Raw genomic sequence first — 24,620 nt, forward strand, 5'->3', positions numbered from 1 at the left:
ACCAGTTCATGCTCACTATAATCCAAAATTAAGCTAGTCCTACTTGCCTGCGTTTGGCCCATATCCCTCTAAACATTTCTTATACAGATTTATCAAAATATCTTTTAAACATTGTAACTGTACCTACATACACCAGTTCCTCTGGCAGCATGTTCCCGACACTCACCACTTGTGTGTGAATAAAGGGCCCTTCTGGATCCTTTTGTATCTTTCCCCTCTCACTGTAAACCTATGCCCTCTAGTTTGAGACACCCCTACTATGGGAAAAAGTTGTTCTCATCTACCTTATCTATGCCTCTCATGATTTAATACACTTCTATAAGGTCACCCATCTCTTACACTGCAGGGAAAAAATCCCAGCCTATCCAGCTTCGCTATATAACTCAAACCTTCCAGTCCAGGTAGCTGTTTCACACCATCAAAACTTTAAAACATATAATAATAATGAATGTTGGAATGCATGGGTATTTATTTGGTAGAATGTATTTTGTGAAGGTAAAATAGAGCAGTTGTAGTTTAATTGAGTGATAGGACAGGCTGAAAGGGCAGTTCTTGTTTCAAAAGGTTAATGTTTCACCCATTAGAAGTTATCAGGATGGGGAAGCCCTTTGTTACAAAACAAAAATTCAGGATAAGGATAGGGTAAGACAATATATACAAATTGTCATGAGGTTATACCCTTTATTTTTGTAGGTAGGATTTTTAAGAGTGTCAACGTTTGAACTGCAAATTTGACTGAGACAACGCTTAAAAATACAGAATTGCCAAAATTGTTCTTGTTGGGGGAATGAGTGAAAATAGAGGTCTTGTCCAATCCAGCCAACCATTCAAACCTACCACAGTCTCAGGAAAACATCAACAAATCCAAAGTACAACCGGTCGGATATAATGCAATACTTCCATTCTCATGTGATCCTGCGTTATAAGAAAATTATATAATAGCCACACCATTTAAACTAATGGGGCAGAAATCGCGTTATAGCCAATACAGGTAAGGAAAGTTTGCCTTCTACAAATAACAGTCTAAATCCTTTAATGGCATTAAAGCCAATTCACATTGAGGAAACACACGTTACAGCAGAACCGACTACACTGGACATTGACCCCATATCACTCACAGACCCATCAAAAATAGCCTCTTGAATGTAAACACTAGAACCAATATTTCAAGGAAGATTCTCAGAACCTTTCAGAGATTACTGATAGGGAAGTTGTTGTTTCAACTTTTCGTTCTCTCAAAAAGAAACTGCCTGGTTCTCATGAAATTGATGACAGAGGAGAAGCATCAGAACTTTACAACAACTGTGACATTTGTTACTGCTAATTGCAGCCAAGAAATAAGCTAACCAACCTCAACTTCAGGTTTAAACTTAATGTCTCACAGACAACAAAAGGACTCTAACTCTATATTCTATTATTTTCCTTTATAGTGTATACCCTTAGCAGGTAATAAATATTTTATTTCTTTGATCCAAGACAACCTAGTGACTTCTGATTGACTACATTAACTATATTTTAGTTGGTTGGAGGTAAAGCCTCATGCTAAAATGAATTCAAACCTTTGGTTTAAAAAAACTAAGGGAGTGAAATCAAGGGGAGCTACCTCACCAATTGTCACTAGGTAGTAACAAATTGAAAGCTAGCAGTGAATGAAGTTGACAACCAAAACAGAGTTTGCAACATACAATGAAGCTACAAAGAGTTATACTTGATAAAAATTGTCATGTCAATCAATGATCAATTGGTCTGAACAAGTAATTGTAAAGGCAGAGAAATGAGTCAGGCATGATTGTAAAAATAGAAGGGAATAACAAATTAAATGGCATAACACTGAAAGAAATAAGCATGACAATATGGAATAGAAGTAACATCTGAAATGATTGGAGTCAACATTCAACCACACAGGGAACCAAAAAGAAAATTATATAGCTGTTTATGAGATTTGAGTTGACATGTTTCTTTATTTTCTAATAGCTTATCCTGGAACTGTAGACTGTCGCACACTGGCAGAAGAAACTCCTTTATTCTTAGCAACATGCAGGGGGAACTTGGAATGCATGAAATGTTTACTAGAAGCAGGAGCAGAATGCGACATCTCTAGTAAGGCAAAAGAAACTGCGCTCTACAAAGGTAACATAAAACATAAAATTGAGTACATTTCTGCATATGAATTTGGGAAGGTGGTGTTGTAATGTAATGTCATTGGACTAATAGCCCAGAGTCACAGATGAAGTCCTTGTTTAGTCCCACTGCAGCAGATAGTGAACTTTGAAATCAATAAAAATCTGGAATGAACATCTAGTTTCATGATGGTGGTATAACTGTTGTTGATTGTCATGAATAGCCATTGATTAATTAATGTCATTTTAGGGAACAAAATCTCGCATTCTTACCTGTTTGGCCTACATGTGACTCCAGATCCACAGGAATATGATTGACTCTTAACTTCCCTCTCAAATAACAAATTACTTAGTTAGATCAAGGGCAATTAGAGAGGATCAAAAAATGCTGTTCCAGCCAATGATTTTTTTTTTAAAAATCACATCTGTTAGGTTGGTAAAAGCTTAATAGTTATATATATTGTTCTGGAAATATATGTGTAACAAAAGAATGTATTCTCTTCTGACAGTTTCCTATCCTAAATTCATCTTGCAGTGTATAATTATACAACATGTACAACTGGAGCAGATTAGCAGAATTGTTACACAACCATAGAATCTGATTCTGAAGCACTAAATAAAATAATCCTAACATCATAAACATTTGCTTTAAATTTCAAGTTATTTCTGTTAACAGCCTGTGAACATAAAAATGTGGAAGCCGTTAAACTTCTGATACAATATAATGCTGATGTGAATCACCGCTGCAACCGTGGGTGGGCTGCTCTTCATGAGGCTGCTATACGAAATGATCTAGACATCATCGAAGCTCTGCTCATGGCTGGTGCCAAGATTGAAGCAACAAATATTTATGGAATCACTCCATTATTTGTTGCAGCACAAAGTGGACAACTGGAATCTTTGCGTTTTCTCACAAAGCATGGTAAGTAGGATTGTGTGTTGATGGGAAGTTACTAAGAAGTTGCCCATTAAATTGTTGTGTGAAAGGTAGTGAATTATGAGGGTTTTTGACAAAGTATATTAGGAGAATCATTTTTCAGTGGCATAAAGTGTTGGTTACCAATTGGGCATGGATTTAAGATCATTTGCAAAAGAACCAAATGCATGATGAGAATGTCCTTATGAAATGATTTGTTATGATCTGGAATACATTGCCTGACAGGGAATTGGAAGCAGATTCCAGTCATCTGCCAGCCTTTGGTACAGGATGAAAGCTGGAAATGTGTTGCTGGAAAAGCGCAGCAGGTCAGGCAGCATCCAGGGAACAGGAGAATCGACGTTTCGGGCATAAGCCCTTCTTCAGGAATCCTGACCATTTCCCTGTAAGATCTCCTCACCTAACATTGCAATCCCCTAAGGTTTCCTCTAGTGGGTATCCAGCACTATGTCTCGCCTGTGCTGCCCCCTGTCTGAGTGTTTGAGGGTCAAACTCATGACATTTTATGTTCTTCTTCTTACACCTTTGGAACCTGTTCCTCCAGTTGAAAACATCAATGTGGTCACTTGCTCATGGTTGAACCCTTTTGAAGGCTGCACCTGAAATTTGCCTCCCTCCTGTGATTCATTGGAATTATTTGCCAGCAATGTCAGTGATGTTTAAAGGAAATGATCTCTGCCTTTTTATGTCCCAGCTTTGGAGTGAATCTTTGAGACGACTGACTTTATGGATTTTCACACCCTGCTTGTGCTGCTCCAAATTATGCAAACAGCCATCAATGGTTGCTTCCTTTCTTTTAATACACTGACTTTCATGGAATTGTTTTCCGTGCAGATGCAATGTGCTAATTTTATTGTCACGTTGGCATGCAAATAAATTTATGCCACAGTCACTTGTGCATTTAATTTTGGTGTACAAGGTGGAGTAGGCCTGCGATGCCATGATATACATTATATAACCTCACAGCAGCATTATGGTCCCAAAGACTTCAGCAATTTAATTTTAATTTATTACTTATAACTCAGAATCACCTTGTTAAAGAAGTAACCACTCTGAAAGGAGTGAGTGTTTATAGTTCTAGAAAGTGAGTATTTTGAAAAGGCCTTTGCTTAATATTGTCCTGAACTTCAGAAGAACAAAATAAAAATTGTAAACTAAATTAAACATTTTAAGCATTTATGTTTTTCAAGTGCATATGAGATTAGCTAACTATTTGACAAAATATTCTACCAGTTGAGTAAAATTGCTCTTATCTTTCTGATAATAGCTGTATATTACAGTTTGCTGTCCATTACAATCCTTAGGTGCAAATATCAATACACAAGCCAGTGATAATGCCTCGGCATTGTATGAAGCCAGCAAGAATGAGCATGAAGAAATTGTGGCCTTTCTTCTTTCACAAAATGCTGATGCAAACAAAGGAAGTAAGGATGGTTGGCTGCCCCTTCACATTGCTGCTGCAAGGGGCAATATGGCGTAAGTTGTAAGGCACAAAACAACACGGAGTTTAAAATATTGTGCAAATTTCAATGGTTAGGGTTCAGTCCTCTGAGCTTTATTTTCAACCTTGTTATTCAAAGAAAATCACAGCTGAGAGCTCCCTTATTGAGTTCCTTAATGTGGATCTGATTTGGAGACTGTGCAGATGTCTGAATATATTCACTGATGGTAACTAAAAATTTGAGTCATCCACTTAAGTACATCAAAATGCAGCATTTGCCCATTACTGATTTGTAAAAGAGAGGCATTTATAGAACTCTGCAAAGTACTATATTACATCATTATGACTACTTAATGCTTCCAGCTAAACTTCCATAAAAAATTTATACATTGATAATAGGATTCATAAATCAGGGTTAGAAATGTGTATGACAGTTAATTTTCCAGAATAATCTGCAGTGGAGTACAGATTTACTGATTCAAATGATGACCACTCTTAATAACGCATTATCATTTCCTAAAGACTGCTAGGTGATAACCAGCATTAAACACTTACACATGCTGCTGTGTACATTATATCTATTGGCTGCTCTTTAAATATATTAATTACAGATAGCTTGTATGCTACCATGAAACCTTCCTGGTGTTAGTCTTCACCTAATTTCTTTCTCTAACTATAACAAGCCAAGCTAGAAATGAGAATGAATGAAAAGGAATTAGGAAGTAAGTTACTGGATTTCATGGCTTGTAGAGCCTGGTATTTATATTGGAGGCATTGATCTCAAGCCATAGACTAAAAGAAATCATAAGGAAGTGCTACCCCTACTCCAATTGCTTAGAATCACTGGCAATGAAAGTACTGTTTCTCCATGCTTTCTAATTAAATAAAATAATATGTTTGAATTTGTGCCGACGAATAAAATCTGTCCAATGCAGCCTTTTCAACTTAACAAGAAGCACACCTCAAATAAACAAATTGCATCATTATCAGATCTTTGAGAGACATGTGAGCAGAGAAACCTATCTTCCAGTCAATGGTTTGGCCCTTAAATTGTATATATTACTTATGTATAATTTCAATGAAATTTTGAAGGGATTGATTATTCAACTTCTAGGCCAATATATGTAATGATATAAATATAACAATTTGTACATAACAGCGACATGTTTTTTTCAGTCTGCAAACATCTGGTACAATTTATGTCGATTCACCTTTCCCCACTTCCTGTCACTATGTTTGTTCTAAGAATAGAGCATGAGCCTCAGAAACCATCTTCCTTAATTGATTTATTAGATTTATTGAAGAAAATTTAAAAAGAAAAATAATGGAAAATGCTGGATTTTGGAAATAAATGCTGATAAGCTTGCTGCACATTCACAAGACTTTTGGTCCTGGTCTCATAAGAAGAGTTCCATTGCTGAAAAAATGGTGGGCTGTCCATTAATCAGAAATTAAAGCTCAGAGGTTCTGGAACAGGAATTAAACACATGTCAAATCCAACCATATTAACAGAGGAGAAACAAGGAGAAGGCAGCTAATTAGCTTGCAAGAAGTACCTTGATCATTTCAATATTATAGTAAGGCTGTTGCCATCATTTCAAGCCAATCCATTTTTTTTACAAATGGTGGCCGAGCCTCCCAGGCTATGAGAAACAGGGCAGCTGAAAGGAGGTGAGAGAAGGACAGTGGAACCCATGAGCTAAGCATCTTTACAGCACTGTTTGTGGGCTAAGAGAAACATAAGTATTTTCCTTAGGCCCAATGTGATACACAGTAAACTCACCCTCAAGTTCTATCTGTTTTGTCCATTCATGGGCAGTTTTGGTTCCCTTAACCACCATTCTGACCATCTTGATTACTATGGGACTAGTCTGAACATAATCAGATCTTCCCCACCACATTATATATCCTGTTTCCCCAAACTCTCTTCAATCAGAGCGCCAATGTCTACAATTAGATGGAATTTCATTACACCCACATGATTTCTTCAGCTGCAACCGTACATTTGCAGGCTTTGTTACTCAGCATTCAAGAGGCCATTGGATGATGCTTTGGATAGAGATAGTGTGAAAAGGTATGGGGGAAAAGTAGGGGATTGACACTAGGTGATGATGCTTGTTTGAAGGGTTGATGCAGTCACAGTGGGTCGAATGGCCTCCTTCTGCACTGTAACAATTGTGTGATTCTGAGTAGATCTCCAGCCTGTCAATCAGACAATTGGCGGTCAAGAACCTGATAAGAAGAAAAATGCAGCAGAACCCACACGGAATTTAACTCCAGATCCTAAGATGTCAGAGGAGAGGTAGGCCATTCAGCCCATTGAGTCTGCTTTGCTCTTCAATGAGATCATGGCTGATTTGATGTCCTCAACTCCATCTTCCTGCCTTTTTCAATAACTCTTGATTCCCTTACTCTTTAAAAATCTGCCAAACTCAGCCTTGAGTATACTTAATGTCCCAACCTTAACAATGCTCTGGGATGAAGAATTCCACAGATTCACAGTTCTCTAAGAGAAGAAATTCTTCTTTATCTGCATCTTAAATATGTGCTCCCTTATACTGAGATTATGCCCTCCGGTCCCAGACCCTTCTGCAAGGGCGACAACTTCCCTGTCAAGCCCCCTACGATTCTTGTACATTTCAATAAAGTCGCCTCTCATTCTTCTAAGTTCCAACGAGTATCATGAACTTTGCTTGGCCATTCCTTTCTGACAGCAAAATTGAGGCTAATTTTAGTTGTTTCAGCTCAAAACATTAGAATTTAATTAGACCAAGACAAATCCATGAAAGATGAAATATAAATTAAAACTATACAGCTACAGAACTTCATGGCGATTTGCAAATAAGATTGTTTTCTAATGTAGAGATATTTTTAAGAAGAATAAATAATATGCAAAATAAATGTCATTTTTTTCCTGTAGTCTAAATAACAAACAAAAATCTAGTTTGTCCAAGCAATGGAAGAGCACTTCAAAACTATTATATTCTAAAGTCCTTTGATCCATATTTGTCTGTTCAAGAGAGATGTAAAGAGAATGATGAGCACTGACAGGTGTCTTCTGAAATCAGACGTCTGTGAGGTCCACTAGACAATAAAATGAGAGCTTTAGGCCAGTTCAGAAAGATGAAGCTGAATCACTGGGAGCCATCTTATTTCGGGCAAGTAAAATAATCTACTGATGCAGGGAATCATAGTATGTGACTTTATTTTGTTTTACATAAAAATATATTGTGCTCATGAAATTCTGATTCTTACCATAACTTATACTTTATACTAATTTACTGTAAAATAAAACAGCTTAATGATTCGTTTCATTGATTTGATTTGTTATTGTTACATATACTGAGATACAGTGAAAAGTCTTGTTTTGAGTGCTAACCAGACCAATCAGATCTTACAAAAGTACTTCAGAGTAACAGAACAGAATGCAAAATATAGTGTCACAGCGACAGAGAAGGCGTGGAGAAAGATCAACTCTAATTTATGAAAGGTCTGATCATAAGTGTGATAATAGCGGATGTTTGTTCAATTCACTATAGAGCAAAGTACACAAAATCCAATTCATGTTTAACAAACTCGCTTTTCTCTATTGAGTGAGCAGCTTTCATACAGTATGAGTCAACCTGCACAACAGTAATGTTTACATCACTTCTCAGAGTGATTGATGCTCCTAAACCTGTGAGTGCAAAGGCAAATTCATCACCCCAAGTTATGTATCGACACTCATGCCTATTGTAACTAATTCTTTTCAAAGTAACTGATTTGTCCATTGCAGACTATTGTTGATGCTGAACTGTAATGCAAATGCGGTTTGTTTTTGTTCAGGATAGTTCAGATGTTGATTCCTGTTACCAGCAAAGTCCGGGTGAGGCGCAGTGGAATTAGTCCCCTTCATCTTGCTGCTCAACACAATCGAAATGATATTGTTGAAGAACTGATTGAAGCTGGCTACCCTATCAATGCTCTCTTGTCACCAGAAAGATCCCGGCTGTTTGAAGATAAACGTACTTCAGTTTTATACTTTGCTGTTTACAATAATAATGTAGAAACCACAGAAATGTTGCTCAAGGCTGGAGCAAATCCTAATGTCGATCTGATAAACCCCCTTCTAATCTCTATCCGACATGGCTCCATCAAAAACATAAAGCTGCTCATAAAATATGGAGCCAACATCAATGCTTATATTCAATCTCATCCGACTTCCTTCCCAGCAACAATCATGTTTGCTATGAAGTACCTCAGTTTGTTGAAGTTAATTATGGATTTTGGTGGTGATGGAGAGTCATGTTTTAAATGTGTGTATGGAAGTCATCAACATCCAGAGCAAGAGCAGAGAAGAGATGATATACAAATGGAACGTAAAAAGCCCAGACCTGTACAAGTAAGCTCTGAAAATAACTTTCCATTATCATTTAAATTATGATGAGTTATCATCTAACTTTTCAGGCAAGTATTATATTTACAATGTAATTAGCGAGTCTTCAAGGCAAATGCACATATGAATGTTATCCTGTAGCATGGAATGACGAGCAATAATTAGTAGTTTGAGAAAAACCATTTATTGCCAATCTGCATGAAATGCTATTAGAGGGTTGCTTCTGAAGTATTTACATCAATAGCGGATGTGAAACTGGAATGTTGCAACATTATTCCCATGGGGAAAATGGTGACATAGGAAGGTCAAAAGAGAAGGACGTGAGGTAGTTTTAAAATGTTCTTCATGGAATTTTTCCTTTTGAAGGTGATCAGTCCTTGACCAAGGTTTCAATAGTAGTCATGATTTGGAGATGTCGGTGTTGGACTGGGGTATACAAAGTTACAAATCACACAACACCAGGTTATAGTCCAACAGGTTTAATCGGAAGCACTAGTTTTTGGAGCGCCTCTCCTTCATCAGGTGAGTGGCACTCCGAAAGCTCATGCTTCCAATTAAACCTATTGGACTATAACCTGGTGTTGTGTGATTTGTAACTTTGACCAAGGTTAAATTGCCTATGACCTGGTCAGACCCGTAATCTTGTTAAAGCCCTCAGTGGAACTAATGGCTAACAGCGTGAAGTTGGTAGAATTCCAAGGTGGGTTGGGAACTCCTCTAGAAATGATGTACAGGAGCTATATGAAAATATTTTTGATTCATCCATCTACACCTGGAATTTGAGCACAACTTTCTGGAATGGAAAGGTGGGAGAAGACCCAGATTTTGAACCAAATTCCACCTTCCCTTTTTTAGAAGTGGGCTTTCTGCCTTGTCTATATTCTCCCTGTCTGAAAATTTATAGCACCTATAACTCCCAGAAAGAAATAAAACTATCATATGTAGATTTTACATCTAAATAGCTGGTAACAAAAACAGAAAATCTTTGGAATACTCAGCAGACCTGAAAGCAGCTGCACAGACAGAAATAGAGCTAACTTTTCATTTGATAAACTTTTGTCAGTGTTCAGTTGAAAGGTCATCAACCTGAAATGTTAACTCTGTTCTCTCTTCATTGATGATGTGCAGCATATTCTCATATTTCCAGTTATGCACTATTCTTAATTCCATATGTTTGTCTTTTGACATCCTTTAAGATTACAGACTAAGCAGAGAGAATTCCCAGACTGTTAATTTTGGAAACATTAGACTGAATTCTTTAACTCAAAGCTTAGATTTGCTTTGTTTTTATGATCTGATATCCAATTGACTGAATTTTTTAGATAAAATCTTGCTTTTTACACTTTTACTGGGACATCTTATAGTCTGAATAACCAGTTTGCAAAACTTAAAATAAGACAGTGAATCATGTACAGTCTGAACCAATCCTGAGCTCTGTATATACTTGAGAACTGTGTATCAGGGCTATTTGAAGACTGTCACCAGGGAGACCTTAACACTATACCTTGAGAAAGTATATAGAATAAACCAAGTGTTCTGACAAGTTAAAATATCTAAGCAGAGTATTGAATTTTAAACTAATACCGCCCATATAATATCTTTTTGATCAGTGCAACACTTTGGATTTGAACTGTTGACGTTGCAGGCATCTGAGTGATCCATCTACTTTCACAACCAGCCAGATTTCAAATGAACATAGTTATGTTTATGCCTTAGGAACAAGCAATGTCCACACACATTCACAAACATCAATTAAAGTTAAGTGCTCATCAGAAAAAGAAAACATGTTGGAATTAAATCAACAGAAACTTGAATATTGGCTGAGTGATATGCAGTCAATTCTTGAATTATTACTTCCTCCTCTGAAACCTCATAGATAAAATGATAAGTTGTCTACCAAAAAAAGAAGTTATTTTCGAAGTGGGACTCCAAATAAATCTTGAGCACAGTTTCTTTGCTGAGCAGCCACTGCTAGATCTGTTCATCTAGTTTCCAGCCAAAAGATTACCAATTAAGTGACCATAGATCTCAGCTCCCTCTGTTGGATCTATGTCTGTAACTGCAGAATATCATTTTAAACACAATAAGTGATTGGTTGTTCCTACAGGAAAAATCTAGGGCCATCATTCTGTGAACTATACAAATACAGTGATTGAAAACATTTTAAAATAGCAATACATGCACCCCTAAACTATAAACCTCGAGCCTTTCATTCTCTTTGCTGCTTCAAAGCAACAAGCACTTGTGCATTCTAAACCTGACTTCAAAACTCTCAATTCTTACTTTCAGATTACTGTTTAGCGTTTCCTGATATGATTCACTCAGTTGTTCACAACTCTCTACACCCTTTGTTCTTCTAACACTGACCTACTCACATTTCCCTTCCTTTGCGGTATTGCTGCGACCATTCATTCAGCCACTCTGCATCTGATGTGGAAAATTCCCAGCGTAGATTCCTTCCACTTTTTCATTTTCTTCCCTCTTTGCCAAAACCTCCATAAAATCTTTCTCTTTTTCTGTGCCTTCTTCACTTTTCCTTTTTTTAGCTTGCTTGGTGCACTTTGTTGAGTTTCTGCAATGTAAGAAAATGTAAATTGATCATTTTTATAATCTTCCTTTGTTCCTAGTGTCCAAACCTACTTATTAAGCATTGCGATGTCACGCTGGTTCTGTTTGTATATTCTGTACTATACTCAACCCCAAGTCATTGCTGCATGAATACCTTGATCCATTACCAAAGACCCACCCATCCTCAATAGTTTCTTGAATTACCTTGGCTCCCACCACTATCTCCTTCTACCCTTCCTAACATAATGACCGGGGATGCTTACAGAGTTTTCAACATAATTAACAAATTGCCGGGTAACAAGCAATATGTACCACCTGATTGATAAGTGGCAGGTAACATTCACACCATGAAAATGCCAGCATGAATCATCTCCAACAAGAGAGAAGCTAACTTCCACTCCTTGACACTCAATGACATTGCCATAATTAAGACTCACCACGCCCCATCCTCATCCTTCCCCAATCAAACTTCCTGGGTTACTATGGAACAAAAAATGAACTGGACCAGCCATACAAACATTGCTTGAAATGCATGTGAGAGGTAGGAATTCTGGCCAGAAACTCACTTCTAGACACTCCCCAAAGTCCAGCATGTATAAGACAAAATTGAAGTGGAATACTCTTCATTTGTTTGGTTGTATAATACTTCATCAACAGTCAAGAAACTTAAAATCCTCTGAGACAAAGCTTCTTGCTTGATTGGGATCACATCCACCACCTTCAACATTCACTTCCTCTACCAATGGGACAGCAGTGTGTACTACACGATAGTACATTGCAACAACTCACCAAGGCCCTTTGGGAAGCACCTTCCAAACCCAGAACCTCTACCACCTAGAAGGACAAGGGCAAGAGATGGATTGGAACATCAACATCTGAAAGTTTCCTTCCAAACCATGCTCTGTTCTGATGGAATTATATCATTCCTTCAATACTGTTGAGATAATATTCTTTCTTAATGTTTTTGACATGGTAAATGGAATTTCCATGGAAACTATCAGAATGTGAGCTTGATTGGTAAGATGCACGCTGTAGTGACCAGTGAAACATATCCTTCCAACAGTAAATTTTGTTGGTAAATTGATAATGTTTTGTAGAAAGGTGCCATTTTGTCTAGAATTATACGTTGATTAAAGGGTTCCAAATAACTATAAGATCTTACAGAACTCTGAACTTGTCAGATTAGTAATGTATAGCACGACAGAATATTGGACCGTAACAAATTTTGTGACAGGATATTGAACCATGATATAAGAGACTTCAGAACATCTGACAAATGTGTATGGTCTCATGAACTATTGAAGGGTCGTGAAGAAGGGTTACATCTGAAACATCAACTTCTGCACCTCCTGATGCTGTCTAGCTTGCTGTGTTCTTCCAGCCTCCTGCCTGTCTACTTTGGATTCAAGCATCTGCATAGTCATTCAAGCATTTGCTGTTTCAGGAAATATTGGATATTTCCAATAGGCCTCAAAGGTTATTGGACAGTAACATTGGTCCTCACAGTAAATTTAACCTTAGAATTGAACAACAAAGTCTAGAATACTGAAGTACAATCTCACAAAATATTGGATAGTTACGTGATTTGTTAAAGTGTTGTTAGGTGTGGACCTCATTTGAAATTCATTGTTTTGGAGGTCATCTCAGGATCATGTTTCAAAGACAGTTTCACATTTTTAAAGTGCTATCTGGGAAGTGGGCAGGACAGGGAACTCACTCACTGCCAAACAACAACCCATTAACTTCATTTAGGAGCATTTAGGGTGGTCAGGAATATGATTTTTCAAAGCTTATTTCAGCAATCAGCCTGGTGTACATCAGTACACAGCTGTCTGGTTTGCCACAGGGCCAGAGAAAAATTCACCTTGTGACTGGGAAGGTCAGGCGGCTAAGGCCAGGGAGGCAGTTCCTGCCTTCTAGAAGCTCTTGGTGCCAATATTTGGGTGTTCAGCTTGCCTCTATTCAGGTGATAAATTTTCAAGTAGGACACTTTTATTTAAAAATAGCTGCAAAACACTAGGGGAACCTTATATCCGTTCTGGTATTAAACAAAAAAATGCAAAGAACTGCAGATGCTGCAAGTTAGAAGCAAAAACAAAAATTGCTGTCGAAACACAGCAGGTCTGGTAGCATCTGTGGAGAGAAAGCAGAGTTAATGTTTCAGGTCCAGTGTCCATTCTTCAGACCTGCTGAGTTTTTCTATTTTTGCTCCATTGTGGTATTGTTTCTGCAACTCTATTTTGAAGATTTTACCCATAGTTTCAAGGAATATTGAATAGTCATTATAAAACTGCATGGAGAATTGATAATAGTATGGGTCCACACTCGATATTGGATAGTGATAGCTGACCAAGTAAGAATGTTATATAGGCATGTACAAGACCTCACAAAGTATTGGATAATGACCTGGGCCTTGATAAGATAGTAGAATGAGTAAATGCTTCAGTAGTCATTCAATGGGTAACACTTTTGGTCCTGCACCCATTGATTTTAGGCTTGAAATCCACTTGAGCACAAATGAAAAAACTAAAATTCCAGTGCATAACTTTAGGTGTTCTGCATTGTAGGGAGTGCCTTCTTTTTAAATGTGATGTTATACTGGTGCCCCATCAGTCGGTTTTGATGGATTCAAGAATCCTACAGCAGTATTTTGCAGATGGAGCAGGAGAGTTATCTGGTTTCCTGGCCAATATTCAACTCCCCACCCACCCCCAAACACCATCATAAAAACAGATTACCTAGTTGCTATCATATTGCAACTTGTGAGAGTTTGCCACGTGCATGATTCCCTGCTGCATTCCCCACAATGCAACAGTGACGACTCAACAATAAGTATTCAATTGGCTGCAAAACACTGAGAGGTCCATCTTCAAATACAAGTTTTTCTTCTGTCACATGAGAAAATAAGGCCACACAGCTCATCAGGCGATGACTTTGAATTTTGCAGGAACTAATTCATTTGATTTGTGCATACAGTAAGCACAAACATTTAATCCATGTAGAAAGAAAATTGTCCAAATCCATATTAGAATGGACAGATTCGAAATTGGCACATGCAATAATTAGGTAACCCAGGTTTGACTTAGTAGGGGAAGTAGCATCACAACATTAAACATGGGGCTCTTCTGATGAAGTGGTCATGTCCCTAGGTTGAAGTCCAATTTACTCCAGTGGTGTGTCATAACCTCTCCAAGCAGGTTGATTGGAAATTATTTTTCACACAAGTAAACACAGGGCTTTTGTGGTGAAATGGTAGTGTCCCTGCCTCTGAGCCAGAAGACCCAGGTTCAAATCCCACCTGTTCTAGTGATGTATCATTACATCCCTGAACAGGTTGATTAAAAACACGTCACAAAATTAAGCAATATGATGGAATATTAACATATCTTGGACTAATTATTACTGTATAATTGCACAGGAACAATACTGATTACTTAATTTCTCTAATGGTCCAATTCTCCAGTTTTGTGAAATGGTATCTACACCTGGAATCTACAGATGGGCTGGACCAATCATTGATGTCTTACTTGACTATGTTGGAAATGTGAATCTCTGCAGTAAACTGAAGGAACATCTTGACAGTTATGATGAATGGGCGACTATCAAGACAAAATCAGGCAAGTTCACACAAATAATGTCAAAACCTCTCGGAATTGTTTAGTTATACTCTTATAGCTTTCAGTGGAAACTATGTAAAATTGTGTTATAATTGTATTTATTTATTTGTTTTGAGTAAGTAATCAAATATTTTAGTGAATATGTAAGTGATGGCCACCCACAATAGAATAAACCTTGCCCACTGTTGACCTTGTAGTTGACTCCCAATTGGCAGAAATCCTTTTCCAGTTGAAGGGATTGAAAAACAAAGTAATAAATTAGCCAAAGATATTATCTGTTTCAATAGGTAGACAACATCACAAACTACATTCCTGCCCACTGTCAATTAATTCTGCAAAGTGCAATGGACAGTGTATTGGTGAAAATAGAAGGTGGTGCTGGGGAGGGTGGTGGTCAAGGAGAAATCACTTCCTGACCTCATTACAGCCATCAAACATAGACAAAAGAGCTTAATTCCAGAGGTGACAGAAGAGAGACAACTTTTGACATCGAAACCATGTTGACAGACAGTGGTGTTAAGGAGCCCCATCAAAACTGTTGTCAACCCAACCATCTTCAGCTGCTTCATCAATGACCTTCCCTCCATTATAAGGTCAGAGGTGGGGATATTCGCCAATGATTGCACAATGTTCAGTACCATTTGTGACTCCTCAGATACTGAAACAGAACATATCAAAATGCAACAAGATCTGGACAATATCTAGGCCTGGGCTGACAGGTGCCAAGTAATATTTGCACCACGCAAATGCCAGGCTATGATCATCACTAATAGGAGACAATCTAACTACTACCCTTGGCATTTAATGGTATTACCATCACTGAATTCCCCCACTGTCAACATCCTGGGGTTATCATTGATCAGAAACTCAACTGGACTCATCATATAAACACAGTGGTTAGGTCAGAGGCTAGGAATACTGTGGTGAGTAATTCACCTCCAGACTCCTCAAAGCCTGTCGAATATCTACAAGGCACATGTCAGGAGTATAATGGAATAGTCCCCACGTTCTGGATGAGTGCAGCACCACTAACATTCAAGAAGCTTGACACTATCCAGGACAAAGCAGCCTACTGAATTGGCACTACATCCACAGACATCCACTCCTTCCACCATAGATACTCAATAGCAGCAGTATATACTCTCTATAAGATGCACTGCAGAGATTCACCGAAGTTCCTCAGACTGCACATTCCAAACCCATGACTGCGTCTATCCAGAAGGACAAGGGCAGCAGATATAGGGGAACACCACCATCTTCAAGTTCCCCTGCAAGCCACTGACCATCCGGACTTGGAAATACATCACCATTTCTGCACTGTCGCTGGGTCAAAATCCTGGAATTCCCTCCCTAATGGCATTGTGGGTCAACCCACAGCAGGTGGACTGCAGCGGTTCAAGAAGGCAGCTCACCACCACCTTCTCAAGGATAACCATGGATGGGCAATAAATGCTGGCCAGCCAGCGATGCCCACATCCCACAAATGAATAAATTTTTAAAGAATGGGATTCAGTAATAAAACTTTCCACTGATTGGTGTCATATCTGTCACATTGGAAGATGATTGTGGTTGTTGGAGGTCAGTCATCTCAGCTCCAGGACATGTCCGCAGGAGTTTCTCAGGGTAGTGTCCTAGGCCCAAACATCCTCAGCTACTTCATTAACAATCTTCTTTACATCATAATGTCAGAAGTGGGGATGTTTGCCAATTACCACGTAATGTTCAGCCACCAATTGCAACTCCTCAGATACTGAAGCAGTTCATATCCAAATGCAACAAGAACTGGACAACATAAGACCATAAGACATAGGAGTGAAAGTAAGGCCAGTCGGCCCATCGAGTCCACTCCACCATTTAATCATGGATGTTGGGCATTTCAATGCCTCTTACCTGCATTCTCCCTGTATCCCTTATTTCCTTGTGAGATTAAGAATTTATCAATCTCTGCCTTGAAGACATTTAATGTCCAGGCCTCCACTGCACTCCGTGGCAATGAATTCTACAGGCCCACCACTCTCTGGCTGAAGAAATGTCTCCTCACTTCGGTTTTAAATTGACCCCCTCTAAGTCTAAGGCTGTGCCCATGGGTCCTAATATCCCCGCCTGACAGAAACAAATTCCTAGCTTCCACCCTTTCTAAGCCATGCATTATCTTGTAAGTTTCTATTAGATCTCCCCTCAACCTTCTAAATTCTAATAAATAAAATCCCAGGATCCTCAGCCATTCATTGTATGTTAAGGCCTACCATTCCAGGGATCATCCGTATGAATCTCCACTGGACACCCTCCAGTGACAGTATGTCCTTCCTGAGGTGTGGGGCCCAAAACAGAACACAGTATTCCAAATAGGGCCTAACCAGAGCTTTATAAAGTCTCAGAAGCACATCACTGCTTTTACATTCCAACCCTCTTGAGTTAAATGACAACATTACATTTGTTTTCTTAACCACGGACTCAACCTGCAAGTCAACCTTTAGAGAATCCTGGACGAGCATTCCCAGATCCCTTTGTACTTTGGCTTTATGAATTTTTTCATCATTTAAAAAATAGTCCATCCATGTATTCTTTTTCTGAAATGCAAGACCTCACATTTATTCATATTGAAATTCATCAGCCATTTCTTGGGCCACTCTCCTAAACTATCTAAATCTTTCTGCAGCCTCCGCACCTCATCAGAATTACCTGCCTCTCCGCCTAACTCATATCATCTGTGAACTTCACCAGAATGCCCCCAGTCCCTTCATCCAAATCATTAATATATAAAGTGAACAGCGGCAGCCCCAACACTGAACCCTGCGGGACACCACTTGTTACTAGTTGCCATTCTGAAAAAGAACCTTTTATCCCAACTCTCTGCTGTCTGTCAACCAATCCTCAATCCATGCCAGTAGCTCTCCTCGAACACCATGGGCCCTCACCTTACTCAGCAGCCTCCCGTGAAGCACCAAAACAAAAGCCTTTTGGAAGCCTAGGTAGATAACATTCACTTGATTTCCCTGGTCTAACCTACTTGTTACCTCTTCAAAGAATTCTAACATGTTTGTCAGGCACGACCTCCCCTTACTAAATCCATGCTGACTTGTTCTAATCTGACCCTGCATTTCCAAGAATTTAGAAATCTCATCCTTAACGATGGATACTAGAATTTTACCTCCAACCGAGGTTAGGCTAATCGGCCTGTAATTTTCTTTTGTCTTGATCCTTTCTTGAAAAAGGGGGTTACAACAGCAATTTTCCAATCATCTGGGATATCCCCTGACTCCAGTGATTTTTGAAAGATTACACCCAATGCCTCCACTATTTCTTTAGCCACCTCCCTCAGAACTCTAGGATATAGCCCATTGGGGCCAGGAGACCTATCAATTTTTAGACTTTCTGGCTTTTCTAACACTTTCTGTTTTATAATAGCTTTGGCTGAAAATTGGCAAGTAACATTTGCACCACACAAATGCCAGGCAATAAACACCTCCAATAAGAGATAATCTAACCATCATCCCTTGATATTCAATGGTGTTGCCCTCACCGAATCCTCCAATATACACGCTCAGACAACAACTCACCAGAACGAAGGACCCGATACCCAACATGAGCAAGACGAATGTAGTGTACAAAATACCATGCAAGGACTACACTAAACACTATATAGGACAAACAGGAAGACAGCTAACAATCCGCATACATGAACATCAACTAGCTTTGAAATGACACGACCAGCTATCCTTAGTAGCCACACACGCAGACAACAAGCAACATGAATTCGACTGGGACAACACTACTATCATAGGGCAAGCCAGACAGAGAACAGCCAGGGAATTCCTAGAGGCATGGCATTCATCCACAAGCTCCATCAACAAACACATCGACCTGGACCCAATATACCAACCACTACAGTGGACAGCTGAAACTGACAACCGGAAGCGGCAGGGACAGACCACTATAAACACCAGAGGAAACATCAAAGAAGCGCTTCGCAGGAGGCTCCCAAGCACTGATGATGTCGCCTAGCCAGGGGACGAAACGTTTGCAACAAAAACTTCCAGCTCGGCGAACAGGGGTTAGTTGAGTCAGGATCACAGTTGAAACTGGAAGCTGTCTCCCTCCTTCTGCCCTTCTGACTTTGTAACCTGTAAGCTTTTTGTGCCATTTTGACTCTTTGTGCTAAAGGGTCTGTTTATTGGGATTTTTACAAGTCTTTTGGAACAGTATCATTAAGCCAGGATAGTCTGTCGAGTTTGGATAGGATAGGTTATTCGGCTATTCTATTTTTGGTTCATTGTGTTTTATTCTGTAATTTTGTAGATTAATTCTGTTTGTTTAAAACTTGGCAGTTGGACCAGCTAATTCATTCTGGGAATATCCACTGTACACTTACCTGAAACAAATAGCAAAGTTAAGGTCTGAGCTATCAGCTTAGAAATGTTTTGAGGGGTTGGGCCCAGTCCATAACACTACAGATGCACTGCAGAAATTCAACAAAGATGACAGCACCATCCAAAGCCGTGACAATGACCATTGAGAAGGACAAGGGCAGTCAATACATAGTAACACCACCACCTGTAAGTTCCCCTCCAAGCCACTCACCATCCTGACTTGGAAATATATCGCTATTCATTCAGTGTCAAAATCTTAGAATTCCCTTGCTAACAGTTTCATGGACCTATCTGCAGAACAAAGATTGTAGCACTTCAAGAAAGTAGATCACCACCACTTTCTTAGAGGGCAACAAGGGATGGACAATAAAATGATGGCCCAGCCAGCGATGCCCACATCCCATGAATTTGTGAAGACAAAAAAATCAGAGGATTCCAGAGGTTGCACTTCAGGAATGGAAAGAAAATCCATTTGACAAATATGAGTGGAACAAAATGAGAATAGTTCGAACCAGCTAGGTGACAGTGGAGAGACATTGGAGGAGAAAGTTTATATGAATAACTATGTCAAAGGCTGTTGATAAGTTAAAGAGGACACGGGGATAGACTATCTTGATCACAGCCACATTAAAAGTGACTTTGATCGGAGACATTTTGGTACTTTGTCAGGGAAAATACTCTTTTTGGAGGAATTCAATCATGCAGTTCTCAGACTGGAAAGTGATAACACTCACAGACTTTGGAGAGGAAGTGAGATTGGAAGTAGGGTTGTTAATTTGCATGGATGGTGGGGCTGTGGGTTGAATATTTTTTAAGGGGTGATGATCCAAAATTTAAATGGGACAGGGACAAAGTTGTTTTTTATTGTAAAATTCAGTTGTTATTTTAATGTTCATTTATTTCCCCATAACGTGGATTACCAAGTCATCACTTAAATATTGGTGAGCTAACACACTTTAAAAGAACACAGCTAGTAAAACAGATGATTTCAATTCAGTACCTAACAACCTGTTGTGAAAGTGAGATCCTGCACTAACCAAAACTACTAACTATTGCCTCATTATTCATTCAACCATGCATTTCATAAATACCAGATAAATCCTGATGGAAAAAACCATAGCTGGAATTGAGAGGTGACTTGTACATAAAGCAAGTCAATAAGATAATTAGAATATAATCTTCCAATCGCAGAAAAGCTTAAGTGAGAACAAAAAGCAAGAGTAACAATCTCTTAGTAGACCTAGTGATAGTGAAAAATTGAATTGGTTGCATTTATCAGCACGTTCAAACTAACTAGTAAAATAAGCTACCCATTGATAAAATGTCAATTGTTCTGCAGAATGACTGTTGCCCCACACCTATGTGACTTCCAATATGTTAATTTACGTGTTTTTAGATATCTGTAAATGGCTACATTCAGTGGGGATTTTAAGTATGAAATGCTATTTGTAACTACTTTATTCAAAGTGATAATTTTCCAAGGCCTGCCTTTCCATGCCAAATGAAGGCATAAAATTTAGGTACACAAACATTGTGTTGGCTTAATGTTTTTTTCTATCATTTTATTATACGTGTTAGCCAATTGATTTTAACCTCTGCTTAAAATTTGAGAATTGACATAAACAGCTATTGATCATAATTTTTTTTAACAAAAGTAATTGTTTCTTCTGTCCATTGCTTATCATATTTCCTTCCAATCTTTATATAGAACCTCCAAGACCTCTTGTCCATCTTTGCAGAATTAAAGTTCGAAAGCTTTTGGGACTTCAGAGATTAAAATTTATTGAAATGTTGCCTCTACCTGGCAGGCTGAAAAGATACTTGGAGTACAATGACACAAATGATTTGATGTAAATTTAACTTTTGACAGAAACCACTCAGAAACTACAAGAAAAGCATTTGCATGCAGAAAAGGAGGTCAGTCCAAAAGTTGCAACTGTAAATGATTTATTGTATACCGAAAGAAGTAACGTTTTGTGGGATTGCAAGCATGGAGTTAACAGATGCACAAATTAGTTATGGACAGATTTCAAATGGCCTAAACCTAAATGGATAAGGACTGAAAGGTTGAAAAATAAGTCAGGGATTTTGGATTTTATTAGTTCCAAATATAGGAACCAAAACTAGGTATATTGAACAAAATAATTCGGAAATGCACAGCACATTAGTCAACATCAAAATGAGAAAAGGTAAGTTGAAATTTAACCTGTTAACATGTCCTAATGAGAAGTCCCACTGGACACATCAGCTTCTCTCTCCTCTTTCACATGCTGCCTGATCTACTCTGTATTTCTGGCGTTTTGTGTTTTCAATTTCGATTTCTAGCCTCATAGTTTTTTTCTTTTCATCCCTTACAATTTGGCATTTTAACATGTACATAAAACTGTAAACAATGTACCAAAGCATAACCTGTCACATCAACATGTAAGATAAAGATGTTTTAAATTTTAACTTTTTTTAAATTCCAATTTCAGAAAGGAGTAGCCAAGACACTGATTGTTCAGTTTTTATGCACCTCAGGCAAAATTTGTGAATGAAACTTGCTTCAGTTTGCACCTTGCTCTGTAAAGATAGTATAGCCATGATAAGCTCAAACCCATTTCTAGTCGAATTTTTGATAGAAATTTGACATCTTATTTAATTTTTATGCTTTATTAAATGTAGTAAACACTAAGCTATAAGGTGTTAGCTAGCAGCAAAATATTACTAAATATCTTGGGTTGCTTGATTAATGCCACTTGTTGCGTGGAACATCACAGCAGCTGAAGAGAAATTGTGTTTTCAATTGCACTGACAGTACCATAGTTGTTGCTATACCTTCAAAAATATTCAACTCTTAAGGTTAAGGATTGAGCCATATAGTCCAGGCAAGTCCTAATTGTATGTCATGGTATGTACTGAGTTACCTGACCTTATCCAAGACAGCATTTGGTGCATTGGAATAGGCCATTTAGCCTATTCCATCAATTAGTTAGATAATGGGTGATTTTATTTTACCTCAACTCAATTTACTCAACTTTGCTTCATATCTCATGGACTACTCATGAACAAAAGTCTTTGAACTCAGTATTGAAAATTTGAATTGATCCAGTAAGATTTACAATATCATATATGTTAAAAAAAAGTACTTCCGGATTTCACTCCTAAATGATACCAGGCTTTAGTTTTAACGGTATGACTTCTTCCCCTGAGCTACCCACCAGAGGAAGCCATTTCCCTGAATGTGCTCCTATCAAATTCCTTTCTCATTTTAAACGCCAGATTGACCCTCAAATAATCTCAACTAAGAATCCTACAAAAAGGCTCTGCATTCTTGGGTTACAAAAATGGGGAAACAACCATATTTTCACTCCTGGTTGTCATCAGTCATTTCAGAAAGTGATTGCATGCCAGCATTACTTTGGAAAAAGTGAGGACTGCAGATGCTGAGATCAGAGTGGAGAGTGTGGTGCTGGAAAAGCACAGCAGATAACGCAGCATTCAAGGAGCTGGAGTGTCGACGTTTCAGGCATAAGCTCTTCATCAGGAATGAGGCCTCGGACGCTGCCTGACCTGCTGTGCTTTTCCAGTACCACACTCTCGACACAGCATCACTTTGGATCAGGGTCAAAAAAACACTGAAATATCATGCAAATTCTTAATGTCTAGACTACATTTAGTCAACTTTGCTTCATATCTCATGGACTACTCATGAACAAAAGTCTTTGAACTCAGTATTGAAAATTTCAATTGATCTAGTAAGATTTACAATATCTTATATGTTAAAAAAAAGTACTTCCGGATTTCACTCCTAAATGATACCAGGCTTTAGTTTTAACAGTATGACTTCTTCTCCTGAGCTACCCACCAGAGGAAGCCATTCCCTGATGAAGGGCTTTTGCCCGAAACGTCGATTTTGCTGCTCGTCGGATGCTGCCTGAATTGCTGTGCTCTTCCAGCACCACTGATCCAGAATCTGGTTTCCAGCATCTGCAGTCATTGTTTTTACCTCTACATTTTAATAAAACTCATATGAGTAACATCTTAAAAACTGCCAACATATGTAGCATTAGAGATGGGACAAAACCAAGAAAAGAAGCATCCCAATGTTTATCTCCATAAGGTGGGTTGCAGTTCTGAGTTTTGATGGATTTTAGTGCCAGCTTCACAATTACATTGCTTTTATCAGACAATTTAGTTCTTTACATCACATTGTAAACTCAAAGCCTGTTAGCGTTGACATTGACAATGTAGGGCAAATTCAGGATTATAATGCTGTACACCTCTCACAGAACCTGATCAGTCTTATTTACGATATTCATTTTTTCTGTTTCCAAAATTGAACAGGTTGACTAAGAGCAGAAAGGAGTGTAGGGTTATGGTGTGAATGCTGAAATTTCCTTTGCTAATGATGAAAGTTCATTGAAAACATTAACCTGGATGATTAATATCTATATATCATGATCAGAACAGGAGCAAAATAATGGAATTTTGTTTTTATAAAATTACTGAGAGTCCCGTTCATATCACTGTAATTTCTAGATAAGCTATTCAAATGCTGGCTTGTTTGGATCAACATACTGATTTCAACATCCTTAATTTTCTTTAGTTGTATTCAATCCTGAGATCCACTGATAAAATAGTGTCTGGAACGGCAAGAATATCACTTAACTGTAGTTTTTTTTTGAAGTATTATGCAGTGGAATGTTTCTATTAACTTTTTGTACCTTTAATTTAAATATAACTTTCTGACAGTGATTCTAATAAAAATATGCATTTGGACTTTTTTTTGCAATTTGCTCACCTTGAAAATTAATCACTGCGTAAAATGTTGAAATCACAAAAGCATTTTAACGTGAAGTCGCTGGGTGGCGCCATTGCTACTATTGCATTTAGAAATTAGTGTTTAGGGATAACAAACAACATTTTCCCCTTTGTGAGTATAATTTGGAATGGAGCCTATGAGGCCTCAAAGTGTTTGGATGGAGTGGCATAAATGGCAAGAAATGAGATTGTTGGACTGGGGTGTACAAAGTTAAAAATTACACGACTCCAGGTTATAGTCCAACAGGTTTATTTGGAAGCACTAGCTTTCCGAGTGCTGTTCCTTCATCAGGTGGTTGTGGAGTAACATAAAATACCTCCATAACGCCCTAATGAGGGAGCAGTGCTCTGAAAGCTAATGCTTCCAAATAAACCTGTTGGACTGTAAC

The 24,620-nt window shown here is 38.3% G+C and overlaps 1 protein-coding gene across 2 annotated transcripts in view; it reads left to right on the top strand.

Annotated features, from left to right (window-relative positions):
• asb2a.1 (ankyrin repeat and SOCS box containing 2a, tandem duplicate 1) overlaps window positions 1-24,189 on the top strand; it is a 42,321-nt gene extending 18,132 nt beyond the window's left edge. For both annotated transcript variants that reach the window (XM_043697183.2, XM_087989678.1), the window contains 6 exons: window positions 1,975-2,130; window positions 2,797-3,042; window positions 4,362-4,533; window positions 8,324-8,879; window positions 14,905-15,058; window positions 21,137-24,189. In XM_043697183.2, the coding sequence (XP_043553118.2) occupies window positions 1,975-2,130; window positions 2,797-3,042; window positions 4,362-4,533; window positions 8,324-8,879; window positions 14,905-15,058; window positions 21,137-21,282 (1,430 nt within the window). In that variant the 3' untranslated portion in view covers window positions 21,283-24,189. The remainder of the gene's footprint in view (window positions 1-1,974; window positions 2,131-2,796; window positions 3,043-4,361; window positions 4,534-8,323; window positions 8,880-14,904; window positions 15,059-21,136) is intronic.
• Window positions 24,190-24,620: the final 431 nt, after the last annotated feature.

The sequence above is a fragment of the Chiloscyllium plagiosum genome, unplaced genomic scaffold, assembly GCF_037043375.1.
Source record: "Chiloscyllium plagiosum isolate Xiang-an unplaced genomic scaffold, Cpla_swu_hap1 HiC_scaffold_8, whole genome shotgun sequence".
NCBI lineage: Eukaryota > Metazoa > Chordata > Chondrichthyes > Orectolobiformes > Hemiscylliidae > Chiloscyllium > Chiloscyllium plagiosum.